The following is a 12,320-nucleotide window of genomic DNA, read 5'->3' on the forward strand; positions in this document are numbered from 1 at the left end:
CTTATTGAGAGGTTCTACTGTATTAACAAAAGAGAATCATGGATGTTTCTAAATTGTATTTTAAGATTACATTTTCTATTCAAATTTTACATAAAAAATACCCTTTGTCACTATTATTTCAATTGTTCATTTATAATTACTATTTTAATTTTTCAAAATAAGGAAGATTTTCCCTTTTTCTTCGTTTGTTCCATCGCTAAATGAAATTGGCGGCCCCACTTATGAAAAACTGGGACGGCCCTGACCAGTCGTTTCAGTATTTCCCCTAGTAAGTATATATTTTTAAATTTAGCGTTACCTAAATGTACGTTTGTACAACGCAATGTTTATTGTGCGTATAGGCATCACAGATTACGTTTAAGTTCTGGTAAAAAGTCCTGTTTTGAGAGGAAAAGTAAACTGTCACGCTACGAAGAATATCTTTCTTTGAATTGAATCAACACTCCTACGATGCATTCTGAAAATGCTGTGAAATTATTTCTCAGACATCGCAGATCCTTCACCTTCCAAAAGACGGAACTTCTTTGAGTGCCCCTATTGGAAAATCTTCATCTTCAGATAAAGATCGAGCTTGAATCACTATAACAACGAATTTTTGCTACATTACGCTATGAGCACTTTTCTCGTCTTATTATCCGCCTTCTTGTTTGTCCCGAATTGCACCATGAAGCGTTAAGGCAAACATCTACTTTTGGATTATGACTAGAGATAAAAAGAGTCGGAAAAAAAACGAAAACGTTTCTTCCGAAGGGGTTTATTTCTATTCTCGGAAAAATTGAAAATTTTGAATTTTTCAACTCTTAATTGAAATTTTCAACAAACAGTGATTAGAAATTTTTCATACTTAAAAAAATTCTGATGCAATTTCCTCCCCTCCCCACCCCTCCTTGTATGTTAAAATACTGTCTAACTTTGATAATGCAAGCTGTTGTATGATAATAAAATTTGCATTAATACTTTTTGCAAAAAATAAATAAATAAATAAACTAATATCCTTAGTGAAGAATTTATTTTCCTTCTTCATAAAACAAACAAGCATAACTCTGATCACAGAACTATGTTTCTGCTGATTGTGCGAACCAAATGGACAGGGTGCTTCAAAACAAAAAAAACCTGGCCAAGCAATTTTCCATGTAACTTTATTAAAAATTAAAAAAATAACGAAACACACTGAAAATAATAGTATGAGAAGACCTTTGGCAATCAATAAATTAATTGGTTTCAAACAGGCCGCCTTTTGAAGTAATACAGAGGTGTAACTGCTTATTGAAATTTTCTTTCAAGAGGGCCGCAAGTCCATTTATCAATCCTATTCCTTATAAAACAATCGGTTTATGCAGTCTAAACCAAGGACGTAGCCAAGGGGGGGGTCCATGGGGTCCGGACCCCCCCCCCCCCTTCCCGAAAGACCACTGTCTGCTTTTTCTCGGTTGTTGCACCTCACGACAACAAAAATTTTCCAAAGAGAGAAATTTTATGAAACCCGGTATTTTCCCCTTAAATATTCCCATTTATCGACAATTTTCCCGCGTCGGAGTCAATTCAGAACACGGGAACCTCGTGAAATAACTGCGGGTTCCGAGTTGTCGCCGGTCTCTTCCTGTGTCGCGAAGAATCCGTCCGAAAACGACGAATTTCCAATTCAACTCAACTGGGTTGTGACCTTGAAATTCGGCCCCTCTCCCTCAGCCCACCAAATTGCCATCGGCAAAGTAATTGAAAACAAACATTCCCCAGTCTCATTGTGGTGGTTTTCTTTCTTTCTTCTTTTCGTTTTGACTCTTTTCCCGTTTGGACTTGATTTCCTAGACACATGCTGCACGAAGGACAGTCAGAGTGAGGTGCATCCCTGGTGAATTAGTAATTGAAATTCCTATTATTTTCTGTTTCAATACACAGTTTTTTTCTACCACGCGCTTATAGGAAACATATCTTGAACAAAATTGTAATCAGAAGAAAATTAAGTGTACATAAACTAGGTAAGTTGTAGTGTTTCCTTTTAAAGTTTTCTTAACAATACGAGCAATTTATGTGTTAATATGTATTCCCATTTAAAAACTAAGTTCCGACAGCAACGAAAAAAAAAAGTTCTACACATTTCGTGTGATTGAGGATGAGAAAAAATAAATATTAATTATTAATTTATTTTTGAACTTTATATTTTTGGTATGATTTATTTCAGATTCATTTTACATTTTGATTAATAATCTTATTTAAACTTTTAGTTTATTTTTAACAATAATAGATTACTTATCTCCCCGGAAGCTTACAACTTTTAAACTGTAATCCTGAAAAGTTCGTTTTTTTTTTTTTTTTTTTTTTGAACATAAGTGAATAAATAAATTTGAAGTTGATGCAACGAAATTACTTTTCGCTGTATCAAAATTTTATGAAGCGAAGAATGAAATTGAAAATTACTTGAATATTTTACTGTAATCAGTTTATGAAATTGCAAGTTTGGCCATATTAACACATGTAATTTAAAAGTAATTATTAGAAATTCGTACTTTTAAATCTTACTGAAATGTGAGTCTATGGTCCCAAGAGAGGAGCAGCTAGTCATTTTTTACTGAAGAAAAAAATCTTTCTTCGATGTTGTTCCGTTTTTCAAGAAAAGCACATTTGTATTTGTTTCATTGGAATAAATTTTCTGATTAGTATTTACCGCCTTTTTACTGAGGAATTATTTAATAAGCGTCTATGCATCCATCATTAGTAAATTGCGAAGGTAGCATTAAACGTTACAAAAAACGGGCATGTGCATTTAACTATAAAATTACTAGGTGAAAGTTTCTGCTATTTACTACGCATATAATTAAAAAAAGGTCAATGAGAGGTACATTTTCTTGTGTTTTTCACGTCTATATTAGATTTTTTTTTTTTAACTCTTAATTTCTTCAAGTTAAAATTATTTGCTATTTCTTGCAATAGAATATCTTTTACTAACATCACATAAAAGAAAGGAAAAAAAGTCAATACCTACGTTATAAAATATGATATGCTTTCGAGAATACATGATGATTACAAAATCGCTCCTAGAATGGAAGTTATACCAATTTGAAAATGAAAGAATCAGAAGTGTTATTATTGTTAGATGAATTTTGGAAGGTAGATTTAAATCATTACTGGATTTTTAGCCACAATCATTCTAAGATTTTTTTACAAAAGATTGTCTTTAGGCTTTTGAACATCAGATGACTGTTGAGCAAAAAATTTATAAACTGAGGCTATAAGAAACCTATAAGTTTTGATTTCAAAAATTGGCTAGCTTTATGCATATTACATATTGTTGAAAATGTATCTAATTTAATGCTACTGTATTATCGCAATCGCAAACGGGACGAAGACTACCTTAATGATCAAAATTTGACGTTTGACTCCAAATCATGGAATTTTCGAGTCGAACACTTGCTTACTGCTAATAAAGACAGTAAAGTAACCAAGTTATAATCAAATATTGACACGATAATTCGTAATAGAGTATATTGCCATTTTCCCTGTAGTTGTTTACAATTATATTTTTAATTTGAAAAAGACTGATTTGTACAGAAGTTTTTTTTTTGTATTGGCAGAATAAACTGAACTCGTGTTTGGTGGTGAGATAGGTGGGTGCGATGCCTCCTCTTGATCTTTTAAATGAAACATCAAATTGAAAACATCAGAGGAAAACACCAATAGTGTTTAAATCATTCATGACCTTATAAAAAACATTTATAAAAAGCAATCATTTGCATTTTTTCCAAAATGTTGTTAAAGTAATAATACATAGATGCTTAATTTCATTCACCATACATTCCACTACTCGACAGGTAAAAGATCTCTCAGGTATTCGTTTGGCTTGACAAAATTAAACCCCTAGTGCTGTTTTGCACCGAAGAGAGCTCAAGTGTCTCCATCTGTTGGAAACTCGGCATCGAAATTTCCTGTGCAGTCACATCCGCGCCTTAATGGTAGCATTTGAAAGACTAGATGCCATATCGGTGGTTCGCACTAGGTCCGAAAAGGCTAAAGCCTCTAACGAAGCCCCATTAGAAAGAAAAAAAATACCATAATGGATCCTAAGATAGCTTATTTTACCAATTCGTTTTGCAAAAAAATAATAATAGCGATTTTAAAAAAAACGGCAATACGCTTTTTTTTTTTTTTTTTTTTTTTTTTTTTTTAAATGATTGCAACAAAGGAAGTCTCCATCCATCAAAGAGTTAATAGTTCGTTCAAGTTTTTAAATGATGGTTAGAAATGATAATTAGAAAACGGATAAAATTAGAAACTTCATTCAATTTCGTATAATCAAAAGAATGTTATAAAGTAGATAAATAAAGAACTAAATAACAAATAAATACCTTTGTGCTGAAATTTGGATTACTGATTATTTGAAATAAAGAACTAGTTCAAGCTTTTTAAATGAAACCTTGCTAATATTTTCGTCGAGAGGGTGGTTGAATTTTGCCAGAAATCTTGTTCAAATCGGACAGGGTGGCGGAATTACGTTATATTGCATTCATAGTTACACATTCGACTCGATAGATATAGATTTCTTTATTTTTTTCAAATAAAATGACTTGTACATATTTTGTTGAAATATAATACAAAGCTTCAATATTTTATTAAACTATTACCTGCGTTTTCCAAGTAATCCATAGAACAGTTTTCGTTTTCCGATTTTCTTTTATTGTGAACTTTTTATTAATAGGAATTATATCACTCATTTTCAAAGCATCAGAACAGAGGAAGCTAATGTGATGGAATTTTTCTATCCATGTATGAAAACTTAGTATGGGAAAACTTTTAGTTTAATGTTAATTTTATAAACTGACTAATTTTTTTGGAACTTAATGTAAAATTTTTGTTAAATAATTTTTTAATAAATGCTCTATCAATTTCAATTATTTAATTAATTTTAGTTAATTATCATATTTTAATAATTAGTTTTAATTGGATTTATTTTTTAACGTAAATATGAGCTACTAATTTTGCTTTAGCATGCCTCCTCTTTTGAAGTTCGTGAAACCTTGGACCCCCCCCCCCCCCTTAACAAAGTTCTAGCTACGTGCCTGTCTAAACGTATGTGTAGTTTCGGGCAGGCCTTTGACTCTAAAACAGGCCATACAGTGTAATAAATGGAATTGAGGTGTAGCGAGTAGAGCGTCCACTCTAAACGTAATATCATGTCAAAACCAATGCACCTTGCACCACTCTTGCCTTTTTGGCCGTGTGAACTGGTTTGAAGTCAAATTGAAATGTCCAGTCTACCTTGCTGTGCTGAAGTGCATTTAGGTCCACAGAAGTACAACAGCTTCTAAAACGTCCTTCTGATACACTTTTCGATTCATTTTATGGCTCTCATCCACAAAAAAGCATAGATTTTTTGTCGCTTGTGCTGATTCCATCACAGACAAAGCCTGACTTCGGGTTTTGGCGATGTTTAACATTTTCTAAGGTGGTTGGAATGTTTACAGACCAAATACTATTGTTCTGGGGGTTATGAGCTGGTTAAACGGTAAATAAGGGAAAGGTATCTCTTCCAGTCTGGACTTGCGGCCCATCTCAAACGTTTCTGTCATCTTTGGAGTCATACGAACGGTTGAACTTTTTGGAACTCGTAAAACTTCTGTTTGAGCTGTTTTTGCCCTTAGTCGCACTTATCGGTCATAAATTCCCATCTTACGAACAACTTCTCTCGTGGAAACTCAAGGAATTCTATTAACTCACTTTTGGATGACCGAAGGACTAACTGAAATGTTCACTATTCGTTTTTATACACTTCCCGGACATCGACTAGCATTTCCAAGCCACTTGAAGCGGCATACCGAATCAAATACTATTTGCCGAGGCACAACAAGCAAACGAACTGTCATTCTACCTGTTTAAACAACTTTAAAATAGCTGGTCTTTTGCTTAAAATAGTAAGAAAACCGAATAACAATACATAAACTAGGAGATATATTGAAAATTATTTTCTAATAAAGTGAGACAAAAAAGTAAATAAGACAATCATTAAAGTGAAATTAGGTACTTTACTTCCATTCGATGATGCAATCTTTGTCCGAGTTTCTTTTTGCCGCACCCTGTATACTGCCGTGCAAAGCACAAAAGTGAAATCTGCAGTTGAGCTCAGGCTGAGATATTGTGTTTTAAAGTTTGACTCTTCCATATATTTGATTCAGCAGTCTTTCTTTTTTTTTTCCAGAATTTTTTTTTAATAGTTCCTGATCAAACGACCTTAAAACATTTCATTTATTAAGTAAAATACGAAACAGAGAAGCACTTGGTTATAATAACTCAGTTTTGTTCAAAAGTGCACGTATGATTACTTTTACTACTGTGCTTAGCACGGCCGTAAGATTAAACTGAAACTCCATTTTAAGTTTTGGTTCAGCTTTAGAAACCATTACGCAGTTTCGTTTTGGGGTTTCTGTTTGAATGATAAAGAAACAGCAATTTAGTTTTGATTTGGGCTTGGACTGGATTCGAAAAAAATCAAATCAATTTTCAATCTTTCATTTTCAACCTTCAAACCTTCAAGCTTTCATTTTCAGACAGTAAAGTTACATTGTAAGGAAGGGAAATCATACTTATTTTTCTTTCAAACAATATCAATCATGTTTGAAAGTCAAAAATTACAATTATTATTTCAAGTTTCAATGGCAATCTAGAAAATATAATTGTTATGACCTTGCCCAATATTATTGGTTGAACGACGACTTGACTTATTTCTGGAGTTTGACCAAGAAAGTTCTACTTATAAAACAAAAAGGTTTATTTTTTCTAATTAAACTTACCTTTGTGTGTATTTCTGTCAACAGAAAAATAAGATGTGTGGATTGCATATATATTTTTAATGCTTAACCCTTTATATGTTCCAAGCAACACAGAGCTATTAAGAGAAACATTCTTTTTATTCGAAAGAAATCAATTTTTCCTTTTTTTCCAATTTTTATCGAAAAAAAACCGGTAAAAACCGGTTTTTTTCCACCACTTCAAAATTTCCGGAAATTTTACATCTCTAGTTATGACTCAAGTTTGGTTTATGACATCAGACCCATTGGATTTACTTGAGTCGATTATTTCAGAAAGCGCATAATTTACACTAACACCCCGTTTGCACTGCGAGCTAAGCGCGCTCAACCCATCAATGCACTTACGAGTTAAGCGCACTTACTTTAAAAGTCGTTTGCACTAGAGAACGCACTTAAAGTTTAACTGCAAACCGCGACTTCAAATGGAATGGTAAATTAACTGTAACTGTGTTTATGCTGTGGAAGAGAAGGAACTCAGATTCTATTCCTCTCCATCTGAGCACTGCGCCGTGGCGTCGAATGAAAAAAAATATTGTTTTCTGAATCAGCCGTGACTGTGACTGTAATTATCGGCACTTCTATTTACTATTCGCAGCTTCGTCATGAACAACGAAGTTGCAATAGCTCATATATCTTATCAAGCTAATCTTACATACTTGTTTAAGAAACGTGTAAATTTCAAACGACAAATATTATTAATGATTGAAAAACAGGACAAAATTCTTCAAGAGTTACTGATATTGAGTTTGGTACTGGCGGACAGTACAAGATGTCCAGATTCATGGTCTCTGGCAAAAGAATCACAGTGGTACGAAAGAATTGCCACTGTTTTCACGGACGAGCAGTGGAAAAGCAATTTCCGAATAACCAAAAGTATGTACTTTGAACTCTGTGATCGATCATCGGAACTTGAGAGGAAAGTGAGCAATTTCAGGAATCCCATTCCTCTTGGCAAGAGAGTTGCAATTGCTCTCTACAAACTAGGCTCGTCAGCAGAATATAGGACGATTGCCAGCCTATTTGGAGTTCACAAATCCACAGTATGTGAATGTGTCTTGGAATTCTGCTCATTACTTGTGGACAATCTTCTTAAAGAAGTGATAACATTTCCATCTAGCACAGCAGAAGTTTCTCGTTTAATAGGAGAATTTGAAGATATTTGGGGCTTTCCTCAATGTTGTGGAGCCATTGATGGTTCCCACATTCAAATAAAACCCCCCAAAAAAACGCAACTTGTTATCACAATTATAGAAGTTTTTACAGTGTAATACTTCTAGCAGTGGTGGATGCAAAATACAAGTTCCTATACATAAACGTGGGGGCTACGGGAAGAAATAATGATTCTTTTGTATTTAAAAATTCAAATTTATATCGTTTTTTCCGCCAAAGCACCATTCTCCCACCTCTAAACAGAATACTAAACAATGTTAGTGTCCCTGCATGTTTGGTTGCAGATTCCGCATTTCCGTTGCTGCCTTTTCTGCAGAAGCCGTACATACAGAGGCACCAAATGCCAGAGTATCAAAAACACTTCAACTCTACACTCTCTAGAGCTAGAGTTGTTGTAGAAAATGCTTTTGGAAGGCTGAAGGCTCGTTTTCGTTGTCTTCAACAAATGGATTTTTCCATCAAAAACACAACGAAGATTATACAAGCCTGCTGCATTCTAAACAACCTCTGTGAACTAAACAGTGATGATGTTGACCCAACATGGAGTGTTCCCCAAGCTCTTCCAAATCAAGATACCGAGGAAGGAGACACTGATGAACAATCAGTGCGCATTAGAGAAGCTATTGCTAATTTTCTTGCCTCTTAAAATGTATATATGTAGATAGACCTTTTTGTACAAAATTTTGATGTTGTTTTTCACATATATGTTAAATTAGTTTACAAAGTGATTTTAATTGTATTTTGATAATAGTTTATTTTTTAAATTTCTCAAGTAACCTTCAGTTTTGTCATTGACCATTGATCTTCACATTTCAAACTGTCAGTTTTTGCTGTATTCAACATCATAAATTTTTCAAGAACTTTGTCCTGCTTCTCAACCATTGCTAACATTTGTAATTTAAAGTTTGCACATTTTTTAAACAAGTATGTAACGCTGCCTTGATAAGATATAAAATTATTTTAAATGTTTAAAATAAAAAGACCCTTTTTTAAAATTCAGATTGTTTATTTCATTTGTTTAAAATAATGCAACAGTGAAACCTATGTCCAGGAGCCCCTCAAACTTGAATTGTTGTGAGGATAAACTTCACAATGTTTCGAATGAAATAAATGATGGGTAGACTTAGCACATACCTACATATATGCAATTTATTATGTTGTTGCGCTAAGGTTTGAAAGTTATATCTACAGTTCACCTCAAAAATGAGAAGCTTTTTTCAAGTTTTCCTCCATATATCTAATCCAGATTTCACTTTTTCACAATTTTTTTAAATCTTGCATTTTCCATGTCCAAAAAATTGCATATTGGTAAAATATGTTACAAGGAATCACCTCCTAACAATAACTTGATTTTGATAAAACATTCAGATACCACTTATGTGCTTAGAATAGCAGTATAGGTATATAAAAGAAATTTATTAAATCGTCAGATAAAATGTGCCGAATCGTATTTTTGGGAGGATGCAGCAACTTCTTTTTGATATACCTACCCTTTTCTTACACGGAGAAATGAACTTCATTGTTAACAAAAAATGAAATATGATCATGCATACATAACAAATACCTATACGTAAGGAGTAGATATGTTATAGGCATAGTTCAATTTGCTTCAGTATTTTTCACTTTCTGTATAGTGAACTTCTTCGTACCAATTTTACCCCATGCTTTAATAATGTCAGTACATGTGAAACGAGCTAATTTAATTGAACTACTTGGTTTTATCAGAGCAGGGTTGATTTGGTGCTCAAATACAGCTTACGTAGTAATTGTTCTTCAAAAATAAATTCTCCTTCCACATAAAATTATACATGATACAGGACTGAGTCATTTGTTAACAGCATTACAGCACCGGAAAATTACCCACCTTGATGCATATTTTAATGGATTTAACGGGGTACAATCATATTGTCAAAGAAACATTCAAAAAAACTATGGAACAAATAAAAATTGAATAAAATAAACTTATGACTATTTTTCTAGGCCCCCATGTCTCGATTAAAATTGAAAACTTTAATGCAAAATAAAAATTTGCCGAGTACTGGATATTTGGCGAGATTTTTATCAGGTAATTTTTGGCACTTTTATTTTAATTAGAAAGATTTATGTCCTCCGAACAAAAATTTACAACTCAAGTAAAACTTTCTATTCTGCAAAATATGGGGTAAAACACGGTTTCATTCTACAAATTAAAAATTATTAATATATAATAATTATTATAAACACAAACTATTAATTACACATGCAAAACTTATTAATAACACAATTATTAATAACACAAAACTACAAAATTAAAATCATTTATTTAACAAATCCCTCAGCACATTTGTTTGTTCTTTTAAAACTTCAATAATACTGGCGTCATTTTCTACAGATTGCTTCATTATATTCAGCATTTCTTTCGAATTATCGTTATAATTCTGCTGTATGTTATTGAATTTTTGTAACAATTCGCCCAAAAATCGGGTCTTTTTCCCTCCTTCAACTCTTCTTCTCTTTGGTCTCTGAAAAAAAATAAAAAATAAAATGAATAAGAGGGGTTAGGGCAAAATAACCTAAGTGACGCTACAAGAGGGTGTTGAAGTCCTATCTCAGTGTCTTCCTCTGCGGTGCCCACGACAGTAAAAACTAAAAAGTTTTTGAGAATAACTATAATGAAACAAATTGCTAAAAATGAACATTGGGAAGTCTGCTTTTTCAAAAGGAGCTAGCAATATATATTAACATCTATTGAACAGTCAAAAAATTGAATACTGGATATTAGGAGACAAATACTCGGCAATATGAACAAAATAATGAAGTGATTTTTTTCAAAATTAAGAATTTCAGTTGCCGTGTACAACATTTAATTAAAAAATTGCTAACCTGGGGTGCAACAGAATCTTCTTGATTTGATGGACCAGCTACTGGTTCCAGCTCGGGAAGTTCAGGCCGGGGACTACCGACACCAACATCTTCTACTGGATCGGCAGCAGGTAGCTGACAATTCAAAAAATAAAATAAATACTGAAGAAAACTATATACACTCTAAATTGCTTTTACAAAAAACGACAAATGACTGTACGCATCCAGAGTACTAAAAATTATACAGAAACGTAGGGTAGCACTCCACTCTGAGAGGCAGAAAAGAGGAAATTAGAAATAAACCTTGCAAGGTGATGCCATTTTGTACAAGTCAACATAGTTCATAGCGTATCAACTAAGACTATCAACAACTTACCGCATGCAAATTTTTACTGAGAAGAATAAGCAGCATTTTACTCTTGATATTAACATGACATCCACAGCTGATCAAGCAATTCAAAGCATAAAAACTCTAAAACTTTTCTTTTTTTTTTTTTTTTTTTTGCAAATGCCAACCAAGAAGCAAATTGGCAAAATTTGTTAATACAAAAGGTGTTATGAATGAAATTGTATCTGAAATAAAATCACATTCCCTCTATGATTTATTTGATAAATATCAATTTTTAAACAATGTAATAAGATTACCCCCCCTCCCCCAATTTTAAGTTTTTCCACTCGATACATTTTTTATATAACTGGTCCAAGTAATACAATGCTAATAATGAGGATTTATGCTACGCACTTGATTTGGTAATGCTCCACCTTCCTGGCAGTCCTCTTCAAGAGACATGTCTGTCACTAAAGATGCTGCAAAAAAAAAAAAAAAAAAAAATAAATTATGAGCATGGTTTAGATTTTATGCAAATAAATTTTAAGTGTTTTTTAATATCCTTATTGCTCACTATTTTCATCGGCCAGAAAGCTGTTATCCATGCTTTCCACCATTGACGATGCATCTTGGCACGGTAGCACCCCAATCACTTCATGCACCGCTTGAAAAAATCTCCATTTGGACGGTTCTCCTCCAGTTGTGCCAATCTTAGTTTTTTCTTCCCTAGAAGTACAAAAGCATTTTCAGAGGCGACCAAAGGTTTTTTTGTAAATGATATGCAGCTTCAAATCTTAAGCATTCAAATGCATCACTAGATATTTAGTTCAGTAATTAACCAGATTAATGTATGCACATAATCAGTCTTGTAACCCTGGGCAGAGGAGAAGGGAGCTTTGTCCCCCAATACATTTAATTTTTCATGTTAAAAAGGAATGTCACTGTAACGTAAATGTGTTTAAAAACTACCGCTTTTTTTGGGGACTTCCTGTAAACCCCACAAAGGTGAGTTACCCCAAATACTACTTTTCCCTAAGTACGGCACTGTATTCAAGTGTATGAACTGTACATACTGTGGGAGTGGGGGTTAAAATCTGCTCAAAAATTATTATAAACTAATATCAAAATGATCATTACAAACTTATCATTGCAATGCAATGTTTCAGCCGAGTTTATAAGTT

General features: G+C 33.1%; 1 protein-coding gene across 1 annotated transcript; it reads right to left on the bottom strand.

The window, feature by feature from the left end:
- Positions 1-10,251: 10,251 nt before the first annotated feature.
- Positions 10,252-11,846, bottom strand: LOC129218185 (uncharacterized). Its single transcript, XM_054852404.1, has 3 exons — positions 11,714-11,846; positions 11,554-11,618; positions 10,252-10,471 (listed from the first exon to the last, which is right to left on the bottom strand). The coding sequence occupies exons 1-3, from the start codon at positions 11,754-11,756 to the stop codon at positions 10,265-10,267; spliced, it is 315 nt and encodes a 104-aa protein (XP_054708379.1). The 5' UTR covers positions 11,757-11,846; the 3' UTR covers positions 10,252-10,264.
- Between the last annotated feature and the right edge of the window lie 474 nt (positions 11,847-12,320).

Source organism: Uloborus diversus, chromosome 3 (genome assembly GCF_026930045.1).
Source record: "Uloborus diversus isolate 005 chromosome 3, Udiv.v.3.1, whole genome shotgun sequence".
Classification (NCBI taxonomy): Eukaryota; Metazoa; Arthropoda; class Arachnida; order Araneae; family Uloboridae; genus Uloborus; species Uloborus diversus.